Source organism: Zerene cesonia, chromosome 5 (genome assembly GCF_012273895.1).
Source record: "Zerene cesonia ecotype Mississippi chromosome 5, Zerene_cesonia_1.1, whole genome shotgun sequence".
Taxonomy (NCBI): domain Eukaryota; kingdom Metazoa; phylum Arthropoda; class Insecta; order Lepidoptera; family Pieridae; genus Zerene; species Zerene cesonia.
In genome coordinates, this window is record NC_052106.1 from 4663720 (window position 1) to 4680593 (window position 16874).

The 16874-nt window shown below is 31.4% G+C and overlaps 3 protein-coding genes across 4 annotated transcripts in view; 2 read left to right on the plus strand and 1 right to left on the minus strand.

Moving 5' to 3' along the window:
• Positions 1-16874, minus strand: part of LOC119839849 (cytochrome b5 reductase 4) — a 45821-nt gene that overhangs the window by 27622 nt on the left and 1325 nt on the right. The window lies entirely within an intron of this gene.
• LOC119839852 (fatty-acid amide hydrolase 2-B-like) lies at positions 416-5872 on the plus strand. The gene is made up of 6 exons (XM_038366262.1): positions 416-646; positions 1342-1561; positions 3283-3415; positions 3630-3754; positions 4738-4872; positions 4961-5872. Exons 1-6 carry the CDS (start codon positions 458-460, stop codon positions 5737-5739), a joined length of 1581 nt encoding a protein of 526 aa, XP_038222190.1. The 5' UTR covers positions 416-457; the 3' UTR covers positions 5740-5872.
• On the plus strand, positions 7569-16237 carry LOC119839851 (fatty-acid amide hydrolase 2-A-like). Its single transcript, XM_038366261.1, has 6 exons — positions 7569-8039; positions 10554-10773; positions 11682-11814; positions 13402-13526; positions 14644-14778; positions 15220-16237. Exons 1-6 carry the CDS (start codon positions 7851-7853, stop codon positions 15999-16001), a joined length of 1584 nt encoding a protein of 527 aa, XP_038222189.1. The 5' UTR covers positions 7569-7850; the 3' UTR covers positions 16002-16237.

The window sequence follows — 16874 nt, forward strand, 5'->3', positions numbered from 1 at the left end:
AGACAAAAATATGTTTTCGTGGCATTATCAAATATACACATTTTTGTACTATATATATATATATAACTAAAATTTGTGTAATTATATTCGACTGTTGCTGAAAAACTTTCAATTTACATCCCCATTTGCTTTTTAATTCGTTTTCATATCGAAAAAGTAGGTACTCATTATTTCAGAATTTAGAATTTTCACCCACCCTAAGAAACTCATCTTCAAATTTGTTTAAAAGCATTATATTTATATACTACTCATTTAATATGAAAGTTTTGAATATGATACGCGTGTTTTATCAGTACGCGTTTTGGAAAATAAAACTGTTCGCTATACTTCGTTCAGTGTGATAACAATAAAGGAATTTCTATTGTGTATGGACACTTAGCTGATAAGCCTTAGCAAGTGGTCGTCCTCAGTTCTTAATAGAAAATTGCGTAATATTGCATTAAGACTTTGTGTGGCAATGGATTTCATACATCCAACTCCATTTCAATACAAAATAATAAATTGTCTGCGTGTTATTTTAGCTGGTATAGCCAGGTTTATTTTCAGTTTGTTTTCATGTTGTCGCAAGAAGAAAATCCCTCCAATACATTATGATATTCTAAAACAACCAGCAATTGAAGTGGCGAGGAAAATTCGAAATAAAGAGGTAAATACTATTCATACAGCTGTAAATAAAATATAATAGATCTATGCGGTTAATTAAAACCGTAATTTTTATTTTCGATGAGTATTACCACAGATAACACTGTATTACTATTAATATACAGATAATATTATATATACAGATAATACTGTATTACTATTACAACTATAAAAGTGTTATATCAATGAGTTGGAAGCATGAAACATACAGCGAATTAATTTCAGCAGTCGAACACTTTTATTCTTTCTTTAAATCTTATGTAATTATTATGTACTTACCTGCTCGAATTATTTATTGCATGAGAGATAAGATAGATATAAGAAACTTACAATACCTACATTCCATTCTTATAGTATGTACCTATCGCTGTATATATCTTAACACCATATCTAAAAAGTATTATAAATCAATGTTATCTAATTAATACGCCAATAAACTCGTGCAGAAGACACTCAAAATTATAAACAAAATAAGAGACTTGCTAAAGGAAGAGAATGTTACAAAAATGAGAGGAAAAATTATTTGCGGGCGATCCAAGATCCGACACATTAAAAAAATACCTACAAATATTTTGCAGTTTTGCCGTTAATTATTTTTCAGTTAAAAATTCAACATTTTTTTTTGTTTTAAAAATTGTTGACCTTGGTTTACTAACAATGATAATGAAAACACCACTTCGCTATTTTTTTTTTTTGTAGATCACGAGCGTCGAAGTTTTAGAAGCATGTATAAAAAGAATAATCGATGTGAATTCAACCCTCAATTGCCTTATTGAAAATCGCTTCGCCGCGGCATTAAAAGAAGCTAAAGAGGCTGATTCATTCATACGTAGTGGAATTAAGTCCGAGGAACAATTATTGAAAGAGAAGCCTTTTTTTGGCGTTCCTTTTACAACTAAAGACAGTATTTCTGTCAAAGGTAATGTAAAGATTTTAAGGTACTTATTAAAAGAACGATTTAACGTTGCGTGACTTATGAATATGATCAAAAAATTGCACAATGCCTTTAATTAGTCCGTACTCCACATATCAATTAATATGTTTTGTGTGTCAACGGTACAAAATTTCAACGTGTACAATTAATAATTATAGCCTTTGTTCTTAACTCTAAGCGTTGTTTTATATTGTAGTTTATAACAGTTACCTACTTGTTTGTCAGTTACAACTCTGAAACTGAGTCATAAATGAATCAATTAAATTGATCATAGAGTAGGTAGGTAAATATTGAACAGTTAACGGAATTAGTTGGGAAGGAAATCGCATTCTAGGCAGTTATATAAACATTGAGGTGTATTCCTAGTGAAGTTTTAACGTTTTACACAAAAACTGATTCACCTGAAAATAATGAGCTCTCAAATAATTTCAATAACAGCTCAAAATTTTTGTTCCCGATTAAATAAACAATGCGTATTACTCACACTTCCTGGGGAGGTACAATTCCGAATACTAAAACGTGATCATATGACAATAATTTTCTATCAAACACAATAAGAATCACATCAATCACGGAAAAATAATGTTGCGTATAAATGTAATATGACTACACAATAGATGTAATGGCTGTTTGAAAGACGAATGTAGGTTAGGTTTTCTTAATAGATTGATTGATTAATGAAACATTATTACATAATCGTAATGCTAGGATTCCTCAGGTCTGATTAAAAAGAAACGTTGTTATTTACCGGTTACTAATCTCAAAGGATACCTATGTACTATTCTGTAATAAAAAGTGAACTACAGATACGATTAAAAACTATTTAGATAAAAAATGATCGTTACACAAGAAAGGAGTTCGTTGTAGATAGAATATATGTTATTTTATTTCACTCTATGACACAGCGAATGACAAATGCTATCCAATTTATTATGAAACGTGATATGTCTGCCAAGTAAGTCAGCCATCGAGTTTCGTATTAATCCTTTATGCTCTAAAGCCTATAATATAGGTACTAGCTTATCGCAGGCGGCTTCGTTTATGTAGTTTTAGCACTGTTATACCATAATAGTATGTAATCTATACGATATAAGATAGCCGTTTCATATAAATTTCCATCCTCTGTTTCCCGACCTTATCGTTTTGCTTTTCCAAATAAAAATGGCCAATTTTTCCGTAAGACAAATATTTAATGCTAGAGTAGTATCCACCAAATCAGTTCAGCCGTCTAATAAGATATACATATACAATTTTGGAATTATATTCTTAGTAAATTATAAAGTAGGGATTTTTAATTCCTATTGCTATCATGCTTATACAATCTAGTATGTAATCTAGGCACTAGATAACACGGAAGTTGAATAACCGATCAATTTATTGTTAGTCAAATCAATACACACTTAATATTACATAACAGTTATTACATTTTATCAACTCTTTATTACATACCTGCCTGCTATTATCTTTTTAGGTTTATTTAAATTCAGTATTAAACTCTCTCCCCTCCCCTTTTTTTCTATGTTATTTTATATATAAACCTTCCTCTTGAATCACTCTATGTATTAAAAAAACCCCATCAAAATCTGTGGCGTAATTTTAAAGATCTTACTTAGCATACAGACACACAGACGGCGGAAAGCGACTTTGTTTTATACTATGTAGCGAAGTGTATATATAATTTTAATAGAAATACATACGGTTTCCAGGTCTTCATAATACAGCTGGTTTATATTCTGCAAGGCATAATATAGCAGACAACGATGCCAAAGTGATTAAATTACTCCGAGACAAAGGTGCTATTATTATTGGTATAACAAATGTGTCGGAATTGTGCTTATGGTACGTTTAACCTAAATTCTAATGTGAATTTTAAAATGTATTTCATTACTTATTGTACTGAAACAAAAAAAAAGAAAAAATTGTACAATAAATTACTTATAAAAGTACTTATTTTAGATTATTCTGACATAAGTAAGGAAAATTCAACATTGTATTAGGGTTTAATAATGATGATACGAAGTATTTTAAAATGAATTCCGTAATATTCTTTTAGGTGGGAAAGTTACAATAAAATATATGGTAGAACAAAAAATCCTTATGACACCACGAAGATAGTCGGTGGGTCATCCGGCGGAGAAGGCGCTTTGCAAGCGGCGGCTGGAAGTTGTTTCGGTATCGGTAAGTCAACACGGGCAGATGGCAGTGGCGTAGCTATAGGGTGGCAAGTGAGAGAAATGTCACAGGCAGGTTATATTAGGAAAATAAGGTATCATAACATTCACAGTGTTCAAGTAATACATCATTTGGGATGACGGTCTATCGCTATGAACGAATGATAATATGTGGATGCGGGAGATATGAATGAATCAAGTTTTAGGCGAAATATCGAACGTCATTGGACGCCCGCCAAAATACTAATTCTTCTATTCTTTTACAGCTTCTTCTCTGTTGTGCACTTTAAATTATTTGCTATTTTGGTAATGATATAACCATAACGAAATATACGTCTAATATTTGAATATAGAGTATTAAGTTGTAGGCATATGATATATAATATAATATAATATGAATCATATGATTCATATTATCAACTCACAGATTATCTTTTCAAATTAATTATGTCCGCATAGTTATAGAAACAGTATCTAAATGTTCTGACATCAACTTTTTTATTAGCATTTTAGTAAAGTCGTTATCTTACGTTTTTATATTTATTATTTTTCCAATTTGTTATGAATCGCATATTATGTAAATCCTACTTCCTATTAATATTATAAATGCAAAAGTTTGTAAGGATGTGTGTGTGTTTGTTGCTCTTTCACGCAAAAACTACTGAACCGATTGCAATGAAATTTGGTACGCCGATAGCTGGACAACTGGAATAACACATAGGCAACTTTTTATCCCGATATTGATACGGGATACGGACTTACGCGGGTGAAACCGCGGGGCGCAGCTAGTATATTCATAACGACAAAAGTTACATGACAATGCGATAGATATTAATAACACCAAATTAAACTGAGGACGTAAATAGGTGCTATATCTTTATGAAATAAGAACATATAAGTTATACATAGGTATGCTTTGTTATATTTCCTCTTCAATTTAATACGTTCAACATGAAAACGTACGTATTATTAGAACTTTATTATTTTCAGGATCAGATATTGGAGGCTCAATTCGTATACCAGCTTTATTTAATGGAATTTTTGGTCATAAACCTTCCAAAAAAATAGTTTCTAATGATGGACAATTCCCTGAAGTAAAGTCAGAACAAGAGGAGACCTGTTTAGGTAACGCTTAATTTCTTGTATCAGTGGAATGGCAGTTGCACTTTGTACTTTTCTGTTATTATTATAGATTACTCTATGCAATTTGCAGTAATTGGACCGATGACAAGGCATGCTGTAGATTTAAAACCTATACTTAGTATTATATCTGGAGAAAACAGTTACAAACTCAAGTTGGATCAACCTGTTGACATGCGAAAAATTAACGTATACTATCAAAAAAATATCAACGCTCCACTAACAGATCCAGTTGATCAAGAAATAGGATCAGTTTTGCAAAAAGTTATAAGATTCTTTGAAACAAAGTATCAAGTTAAGGCCGTTAAGACAAATATAAAGCTTTTAAAGGCGTCTGCACCTATATGGTTTGCGAGTACAGTTTCGGAGCCACGTCTTAGGACCTATGTTACGGAAAACGGAGACTGCAGTGAGCGTGCGATCATACAAGAAATCATGAAGAGCATATGTGGCCATTCTGACAAGACGTTAATAACTTTAATGATCGCGTTGACTGATGACGTGGATCTAAAGAGCGATACATATAAGGAAAACCGTTTACTTGGGGAAAAACTAGAAGATATATTTAAAGAGATGCTGGGAGATAACGGCGTCTTCATATTTCCAACACATCCCACAGCAGCCCTATATCACAATGAACCTCTATTTAGGCCGTACAATTTTTTATATACCGCCATTTTTAATAGTCTTGGTTTTCCAGCCACTGCTGTACCCTTAGGTTTGAACCGCAGTGGGCTTCCAGTAGGAGTACAAGTGATTGCTAATCATAATAACGATAGACTATGTCTAACAGTCGCAGAGGAACTGGAAAAAGAATTTGGTGGTTGGGTTGAACCACAAAGGAAAAAATAAAGTACATGCAGCATACTGAATGCCCAAAGGGATTTTCTAACGACTTAATCTATTTATCATGTATATTATATGAATTTATTGCTTTCTTAATACTTAAGTCTTACCGAAGCGGGGCTAAACGTTCTTTATTGAGTGAAATCAATAGCTTACACCATTTAGTTTTGCTACTGTTTTATTTACAACAAAAAAAAAATATTAATATTTTTATTTTCTTGTAACACAATCCAATTGCTAATTTTTTTGAAATACCTTATGGTTTCTATATGAAACCACTTATGGTTACTATATGTTCCAGTTTCATTTTTAAAAAAACATATTAAAATAACAAGATAACACTTTAAAAACTCTTTCCTTAATATAACCTTCTCAACAATAATTATTATATCGCTTTTATAAAAACAGTGGTCAAATATACAAACTACGTAATCAATATTTATAAACCGTGAATGAAAAATATTAAATTCTTTTTATATTGAATGAGGCGAATAATAAAGACATTTCCACAAATAATTGAAACCGTGAAGTTAATATTTTAATAATTTAGAACAAAATCAATATCCATAAACACTTGTGTAGAAGTTGCCTTCAGCTAGCTAACAATAGAAGGTCGAGCCACGAGACTGCTGACTCTAAAGGGCATATAAAATACTATGCTCACTGTAGCAATATCTTATTGCCGCAGCTTCGCTCGCGTATTAAAAGGAAAAGAGACAGTCTCGGGATTTTACCCGCGTAGTTTCCGTTGGAATATCCGGGATAACAAACTCTTGTTTCCCGGGTCTCAAACTATCTTCAAACCAAACTTCATAGTTCATTCAAATTGGTTTAGTGCTTTAAGACACGACAAATATAAACAGACAAACAGTTACATAAGGATTCATCAAAATTTTCATTATATTAGATGTTTCAAAGCTGTTAATTTTCTATTGTGAATAAATATAAATAATGATGTTGTCTGTTATTAAATATAAAGTTTTTATCCTTTTATTTATTATCGAGGAAAATATTTCAATTATTATTTTACATTTATGATAACAAAATATTTATAGAAATAATTATAATATATTTTAGAATGTTCAAATTCATAACAAGATATTTTAATGATCAGGTTTTCCTTTTATATACGTATTAAATAAATAAGATATATTTCATTTGTGTGTTATGTTAGGTTAACGTCCTGTTAATATTATTTGAATGGATTCTTTGGTATCTAGCTTTCAGATATCGTTTATCTTTATTAGGTAAGTATCTACTTCACATATTTTGCGTTATATGTGTGTCATACAAAGACTTTATTCTCCGTACACCTACCCGAGTAATTAAATACATTTACTGTAGAAATTAGTGAACAGGATTCACTTTTTACTCGACTGTGAATGTTTTACGAACGTATGTATATATATATATGTACATAACTTTGTATGTCCATTTATATTTTTTCCCTGGCATTATTGATATCAAATAAAAATCGTAAAAAATACCATTACAGTGAAACTTAAACGTTTCCACGTAACAAGTAAAATGCATATTCTTTTTGCATACATACAAAAACGAAATAAAACAAATTTATTATATAGACCACCTCGTTTCTTCTAAAAGTAAGCCTATACTCAATCTGTTTCAAAAATATATGTCGTCCAATAGATTTACCGTACCTAAGTATAACTTACGCAATCATTGATAACTGAAAATACTTGCCCGAGTGAATGAACGTTGGGAATTAATCTCCACAGTCACTCAATGGGATGACAATTCAGACGGTTCCTCATATTCTTCGATACTTAAGTACTTACTGGATAATATGACGCCATTTGCCCCGCGTTCGCCGGCTCGGCGCGTGGGAGGGAGACGGACGTACAGTGACTAACACCACAATACAAAACAAGTTCAGTGTTGACTGTTGCCGCTCGAGTTCTGTATACTGTAATAATCGAGTCGTAGCTAAACACAACGTGGAGCGGACGCGCGTAGCTCCACTTTCATACAAGTTTATCATCACAACGATAAAAATACTCATTTGTTCTGACCCGTCATACACAAGTGTAATAACTCTATCCAGTGCTAAATATTTAGTGAAAATTCTTTAGTGTTTAGTGCGTAATACCGGTAATATGGAGCTAGATAAACAAACACCCCTGAAACTTAAAGTGCTGCATGTTTTAAGAAGATTTATAGCTAGGATAGCACGAATTTTCTTCAGCTTGTATTATTATAATGATAGCAAGAAAATTCCACCGATAAAGAGTGACATTCTGAAAGAGCCAGCTGTAGAAGTGGCCAGAAAAATAAGAAATAAAGAGGTAGATATGACCATATTATATATTTTAAAAAGATTATAGTAAATTTATACATTAATTATAATAGTAGACGTCTTAAGTCATATCGATTTTATTTTGGAATTAATTTTTAATAAATTAATAGATCATAATTTTTCCGTGATACAAAATTTCTTTTAAATTGTGGGATCGTTTACTATATTAAACGAAAACAGATCTTTCATTTGAAATTTATACACTTCCTACACGATTGAATATTATTCAATTAGATATGTTATCAGACGAAGCCACGAAAATCAATGAAGGTCTTTTGATATGTTGATAACATTAGGTAGATATTAATTGATACCTAGATGACTGAGAGAAAATTTAGATAATTTGATAGCATAAAGAAGAACAACATTGTCTCGTATATTCTTTATTTACTTTCTTTGGTTATTGTCATCGCGATTAAGTATATTACGTCATAGTGACGTGATAACAATATAATCAAATGCAACACAATTATAATAAAACGGAGAAGGTATATTCATTGTTGACTTAAAAGTAAATTAGCATTTAACAGGAAAATCAAAATGGCCTCATCCATGAGATCACTTTTCTAAGTTTATTTATGTCTAATATCTATATATTATCTCCTCACAGAATTATAACGGTTATAAAGAATTTTGTAGAAATTTTGTAACATTCTTATACCTTTGTTGTTTTATTATTTAATTGATTTATCAAAAATGATAATTCTTTTGATTGAGAAACATAAATTTTATAGGTAATATCGGCAAAAGTGTTTACATGATAAAATAATGAAATATCAAATAGTTACACTGCGGCTTTATGAGTAACTCAAGTAACAATAACGTGCAAGATATCTAGGTGAAAGAAATAAACAAGTTTTGTTATGTTTACGTCTTCAAGTCGTCCTTCACGTCGCCTATAAAATCATCTCAAAGTACGACCATTTCCAATCACTATAAGTTAAAATACGTTTATGTAAATAATGTGTTGCATGACGTACGTACATGCTGATTTTCTTTCTATATTGGAGGATACGTTTCATGAGAATAAAATAAAAAAACTATTTGGAATACATATTTCAATTGCACACCGGTTTTAATTGCTTTTTGGTTCTATAACAATGCAGTGAAATTATAATTTATTACTAGCTGCGCACCGCGGTTTCACCCGCGTAAGGCCGTATCCCGAAGGAACATCGGAATAAAAACTTGCCTATATGTTATTCTAATTATTCAGGTGTCTACGTACCAAATTTCATTGCAATCGGTTCAGTAGTCTTTGCGTGAAAGAGCAACAAACACACACACACATCCTTACAAACTTTCGCATTTATAATATTAGTAGAAAGTGGGATTAGTGGGATAGGATAGCAGGATTCTACCCTAACAAAACTTTTTAAACTTGATATAACAATAGTTAATAAGAGCCGTGTCTATCCATTGTTAAATGGTTGCCACTTGCATCAAACATTGTTCAATGAGCAGCCAATAGTCACGCAGGTTATTGGCCACTGAGCGACTGAGCTAGCACTTGCACGATGCATACAACAGCATAATCTTAAAATAATAATATGGCGTTCAACCAAATATCCATAAATATCCGTTACTTTGGTATTTATAATAAACAATTCGATGTTTTCGAACCCTAATTTCCATAGAGTATTAAAATGATAACAGATTATAAAACGTATATTGTGTATTGTTATTTCCTTCTAGTATCACGCAAAACCCTTAGTCATGGTGATGTCACGTAATTTTTACTACACACCAGGGTTCTACTAGTAGAGTTCAATTTATGCTGCTATACGCTATACGAGCTATGATTAATAAAAGCATCGTGTAGATACATTACTACTAGATCGTTCACCGTTGCAAGGCTGTAAAACAGCAATAAAAACTAAAATTATAGTAGATACTACTGGTATGATCTATGAGTAATAGCGTGAAGTGAAATAAATTTCTGAAGAGTAGGTGTGTCATATTATACCTAAATAGCGGAATCATCCATATTCTATACGTGATTGTCAACGGTAAAAATAAAGTATATGGAAACTGGAATGTATCAACTATTGGTTAATCTCAACCGGCCCGTTTAAAATATAAAGCTTCCAGTTCGCTACCAAATACGATTCGACGAAACTGAATAATTTTGGTGGCTCTGATTAGGAATGTTACCCAATTAAAGTAATAGTTAATATATAACTGAAATGACACACATTTACAGATTTCGAAAAATTATATTTAATATTATTGAAATGTGCAAACCAAAAAAAAAATATTTCTTAAACATATATAGAAAATAATAAAATAAACCCTTTTTAAAAGGTCAAGACCAAATTTTAATGTATCATTTAAATTTCAAATACAAGAATTCCCCCAGTTAAAGTTCTAGGTAACAATCTCAACAAAAAATACAGTCTAATTGGGAACCTTCCTCGCTTTTGGGAAAGTCGGTTATAATAAATACATTAAACCCGTAGTATACCTATTCTTATACCTCTAACAATTTATTTAATATTTTCAGATTACAAGTGTGGAAGTACTGGAAGAATGCGTCAAAAGAATAAATGATATTAACTCACCTATGAATTGTTTCATAGAAAATCGATTTGAGTTAGCTTACAGAGAGGCTAGGGAGGCCGATGCACTCATACAAAGCGGAACTAAATCCGCAGACGAATTGCTTCGCGAGAAGCCCTTCCTTGGCGTCCCCTTTACTTGCAAAGACAGTATCGGTGTAAAAGGTAAGAATACGATTAACAGCTCAAAAGTATTAGCTCCAACAACATTCTAATCTTCTTTTGTTTTTTCTGAGTTAAAATATTTATCTACGTGTTATATTAGCGTCTATTTTAAAAGTTAATTTAACTGTTTCCTTTGTTTAATTGTTGTTACTGATGCATAAAACCATTATAACGATTAATTATATAACAAATAAACAAGACAATTGATTTCAAAAATTTTTGATAGAGATACTATATTAGGAGATAGAATATGTAAATATATACTGATACTTTATTCTTAAATGTATGCATCCTATGATCCCATCCCAATCCAAGTAGAAATGTTTTATACCGAACGAATCACTAAGTAAAGACGAAAGTATATATAAAGTATATGAAAATATGGTTATGGAGACCAAAATCTTATCTAACGGTTATACAATTGATTTTGGGATGGCTTTTAATGAGTAGGTTTGAAGAAACGTGTTATGTCAATAACCTAGAGTTGATCAAGAATCATTCAGTTACGGCACGAGATGTGTAACTTGTATCTACTGGTTTGTGTTCGATTCGTATAAGGAACTCGCGTTTACAAATTCTTTGGCAAACGCTTACATAGTATTCGTGGCAATAACTAACATTTTTTATTATTACTCGATATGCTACGATGACTAACGTATTTCCATTCCTTTCTGTGTTGCAAATTAAATCTGATTCGTGATGGTAATTTGGTCTGCACAAAATTATTCAGTACCTGTTGTGTTTGACTGTCTGTCTTACACTTAAATCTCCAAAGCGACTGCATTTTTTAAAAACCCTTTATCTTTTCCCTATAGAACATTATCTTCGAAATTCATACCAGCATATCCACATAAAAGCTATTTACTTGCTTTTCACATTAGAAATTCATTGAGCTATCAAACTTTCAGGTCTCCATCAAACAGCTGGTATTGTATCGCGGCGGGACTTCATAGCCGAAGAGGACGCCGAAGTCATCAAACTATTACGTAACAAAGGAGCCATAATAATAGGCACCTCGAACGTACCTGAAGTGTGCATGTGGTAAGGAATATATATGATATATATGATATAGCTTACAATGATACCTGAATTTATACCTGCATATGTTAATAACATGAAGCTATAGCTGATTAAATAAGCCCCGAATCGATCTCGACATAGCATGCAACGTTCAAGTGCATGATATGAGTATAGTTAACTACTTTAATCACACTAATATTATAAATGTGAAAGTTTGTTTGTTGGATGTTTGTCCGTCAATCACGCTGAAACTACTGAACGGATTTTGATGAAATTTGGTGTACAGACAGTGTATGAGATGCCTGACTGGTGGTGTAGGATACTTTTTATCGCGAATCAATTGCTCTCTTGGGATAAAAGAGGAATCTTGATATCAGGGCGGAGCCGGGACATACTTGTCGTTTGCGACGATACTCAGGATAACGTAACGGGTATGCGGAAAAATCAGCTAAATGCAGCTGGCATAGGTAAAAGATAGTTTGAATATATAATAAACACATGGGAGTTTATTTCTAGCTTCACGATCACTATGGCGTTTAATATTCATTAGGCATACTTTCAGGGTCAAGATAAGAACGCATAAATACATAATATGCAGTATTTATAGTCTACAATCTTCATCAACGTAGATCACTGTAATGTAATTCAAAATCATAAACCATACAGATTTTATCAATTAACATAAAACACTATACATGTTGCTAACGGTGATTACGGAAAAACACTTATAAAAAAAAACGACATACAAAATTTCTTACGTGAATTTTTTTAATCTACGTTTACATCGCTAGCTTCGTTCAGCGGGCATATACCTCTCCGCTAATGTGAGCATTGTGCTTATGAAAACAATCTTAAACGTAAGTGTGCGCGCGGGTGGCAAAAGCGGACGGGTAGCGTGTTAGGGGTGTATAAAAATGCATATAAAGTTTTAAGAATTTATCTAATAGAAAAAAATGCATAAGCGATTTTATATGATCATCATATTAAAAACTGTATTAAGCATAATACACCGTCGGCGGGACAATCTGTATAATTAACGTTTAAGTATTCTATCGTTTACTTTCATATTTTTGCATATTTGAGTGTTAATTCAAAAACGATAACTAGGTATGAATCTCTTCATTTTATATAGTCCTTAGACGTCATATTTTTCAAGCGTATGTATGGATGTGACTTTAATATTTGTCTCATTTTTCGGCACGCCCTACAGTCCCAACCGCTGTGCAAATTTTTGCATGTTAAGTTTCGTTGTAATCATCAGAATTAATACACTGATCTATATACATATTAACAAAATAAGTTAGTTAATAAGGCAATATGGATATCAAACGAAAGATCGTAAAAAGACCATCACAATAAAACTAAAAGTACTTAAGCAGTCGGGTTTTCTGTTTGCATAATAATAATTCTTGTTTTTAAAAACCTGATCACCCAGTAGGCACAGACGATAGAAATTACTGTGCATATATAGAGTATATATATTAAGGTTGTAAGTTTTATTTCTCCTTTCATATACTTCTAGTTTCATATAGTTATAGTTCTAGTTTTAAAGTACTAATAATTCTGGTGAAGGTGGAATTGTGTAGAATCTCTGTTTTACTATTCTAGGTGGGAAACACACAATCATATATATGGGAGAACGAATAATCCATACGATACTACAAGGATTGTCGGTGGCTCCTCAGGGGGCGAGGGAGCCATGCAGGGCGCTGCTGGCAGCATTTTTGGTATAGGTGAGCTAAATCTGACATAATTATAGATTAATTTTAATTGTGTAGTAAATCATACGCATGATAAAATACCATTATCTACGGTTTAGTGTTGTAATTTCTATCTAATATAAGTTCCGTTTCGCGATAAATATTAAGTGCATAACAAGTGTTAGTAGTCTCAATTTAGTCCATCGAATGAAAAAAAATCATATGTTAAAAACAAAAAGCATAATTTGATCTTTAGTTTTTTTATATTTTATACGATTTTTGTTAGCTTTAGCTTTATTTTTAAATAAATTTATGTGAAAAATGTAACTATTTAATGGGCACTTAGACATAAGTATTTAAAGTTTACTGTAAACATCATGTATGTGAAATGGAAATGAAGAGAATTAGTGGTAATTTTGTTTAAGGCTTAAGAAAAATTAAAATCGTTTAACCTTACATACAGAATTGTTGTATGGCATTCATACTATCTCTGTATTCATTTTGTTTCTCACAACACGTATTTCGCACTTTGCCTTGGTTATTTATTATACTGTCTACTTTCCTACAATTTTTAATAACATACAAATCAAGGCTAAGGACATAAATTCGTTTATGTCAATTAATTATTTATATCAGACACAACCATTTATACGAAGCATGTTCTTCGAATTAAAATATATACTTAGCTTTTTATTATGAACATACCTCAACATCGAGCGAACATCAAACCGAATAAAATTTCCTGAAAAATACAGACGCTACATGAGATTTTTGTCGGTTTCAATACCGGGTTTGGCAAGTGAATTTTCAGATCGTTGAATTTTGTTTCTTTTTTCTTTTCAAAAATAACAGAACGTTATCTTTGAGCAAAATTTTCTACCTACAGTATAAAGAGCATAATTTCTTTTAAGTGGCATTGCAGTTTATAAAAAAATTGTTAGATTTAAAATAAGATAGAAACAGGACATAGTTAAGTGATTATCACCTAAATATGATGGTTTCATCTTGGATACATTCTTTGTCTCCCCTCTTCTAGTTTACTTCAGATTCATACCGATAACATTGATTGATTCTAAATTAAATTGCTATCATAAGTGAAGTGTGGGGAATTTTTAAAGTAATCCATGCGAAATATTTTTTTTTTCTTCAGGTTCGGATATAGGAGGATCAATCCGCATGCCAGCTTTCTTTAATGGAATATTTGGACATAAGCCTTCACGTAATATAGTTTCTAACCATGGACAATATCCAACACCGAACACCGAATATGTAAATTCCTTTTTAGGTAAGTTACCAAAAAGTATACATAGATTTCATAAAAAAGCAGCACACAAATATTGGTATTATAATTAAGTCTTAAGTGGCATTAACATAAAATGATGTTAGATGTTGCTGATTCTCCCGTTAATTTAATTGAACTGAAATTAAGTATATATACTGGTACATACTTAACTGTTACTATTTCGTATTTATTAAATGACTGTAAGTCACGCTTTAACTTTAACTATTTAAAGTTAGATATTTTTACGTTATATCACAACAGGAAATCAGCAAACAACACAGAACGTTCTACTATTTAACTAGCAGAAGTGACATTTATTTTATGTTTCATACTATATAATAATTATTGCGTCGTAGTACCACAGATTACAATAGTTTTATGAATTCTTTTTTTGATAACATATTTAATAAATATTTAGTAAGCCTTTTATCTAAATTATTACAGGTGTTGGTCCAATGACGAGACACGCAGTTGATATGAAACCGATATTAGAAATTATATCTGGCGAAAACAGTAAAAAGCTGAACCTTAATGAACCTGTTGATGTTGGGAAACTAAAGGTCTTCTACCAAATAAACAACAATGCGCCACTCACAGACCCTGTTGACCCAGATATTGAAACAGCCATGTTAAAAGTAGTGGAATATTTAAACGTAAAGCACAAAATAGTGGCTGAAGAGAAGAAAATATCACTGCTGAGAAAATCATTACCCATCTGGTTCTCAAATATGAAGACTACCAAATTTTTCGGCGCCTTCCTCATGAAAGACTATGGAATGATGTCCATTATAAAGGAGATATTCAAAAACATTATTGGCTGCTCGGAAAACACGTTAATCGCCTTGTTTACGTCGCTCCTTGATTATGGCGGAATAAAATTCGAAGACGAAAAGTATAAAGCATATGTTAAACTTCGGGGAGAGCTGGAAAATATATTTAAGAACATGTTGGGTGATGATGGAGTATTTTTGTTCCCCACACATCCCACCCCAGCTTTGTATCATAACGAACCAGTATTAAGATCAATGAATTTTGCATACACCGCTATAATTAATTGTCTCGGGTTTCCAGCTACTACTATTCCATTAGGATTGAGCCGAGAAGGCTTACCTATTGGTATCCAAGTAATTGCAAATCATAACAATGACAGATTATGTCTGGCCTTTGCTGAGGAATTAGACAAAGCCTTCGGAGGCTGGATAGAACCTCAGAATAGTTCAAAATAAACTTATTTAAAACCAGTATTACAGTCTTAAGCTAGTTCATTTATAAACTTATATCAGAAAAGCAAGCTTTTAAAGTGTTAGTGAAGATCAAGTAACACTGCAAAACAATGTACATTTAGTATTTTTTCATTAATTATGTATGTTGTATGTTAATAAATACAATAAACTTGATAATATAAACATATATAATCAAAGGTTTATAAGAATAATTACAAGCCAATCGGAATTTATAAATTCTAAAATGATAAAAATAAAATTTTGAAGCTCTATTTTTAATAAATAAATTAAATGAGATTAACATGCTTTTGCACTACGTTTTTTTATTGATCTGTTAATCAATATTATACATATTATTGTCACAAATAAAATTATGATTATAATTCTTATCTTTTTTTATCTAAGTCCGGCCCAGACTATTTCCATAATAACTCTTTTAAAAAATATTCAATATGTAATTTCTAATCTGAATGAAATATATTATTTATTATCAACATGCTAATGTTTTTTTATCATTATCATTAACAGTATTCATTATTTTATATAAGTAAAATGAGGAAAGATGTAAATTATCTAACATTGTTTTGCAAAGATTGTGAGTCCTTCTAGTTTTATAAATGAGAATATTTGTATAAATAAGATGTTAGTTACTCTTTCATACGAAAACCACTGAATGGATTTTGATGATACTTGGCAGCAATGTTGCTTACACATCATAACCACAAATGAGTTATAGAAATACTTCCTTTGGTTTTGTCTGCAGTTGAAACCATGCAGCGCAGCAAATATTTGATTTAAATTCGAAGTTAATTGAAATTAGTATTGAACAGATCTACAAGGTATACAATAGATTCTAACATAATAATTGTATCAATA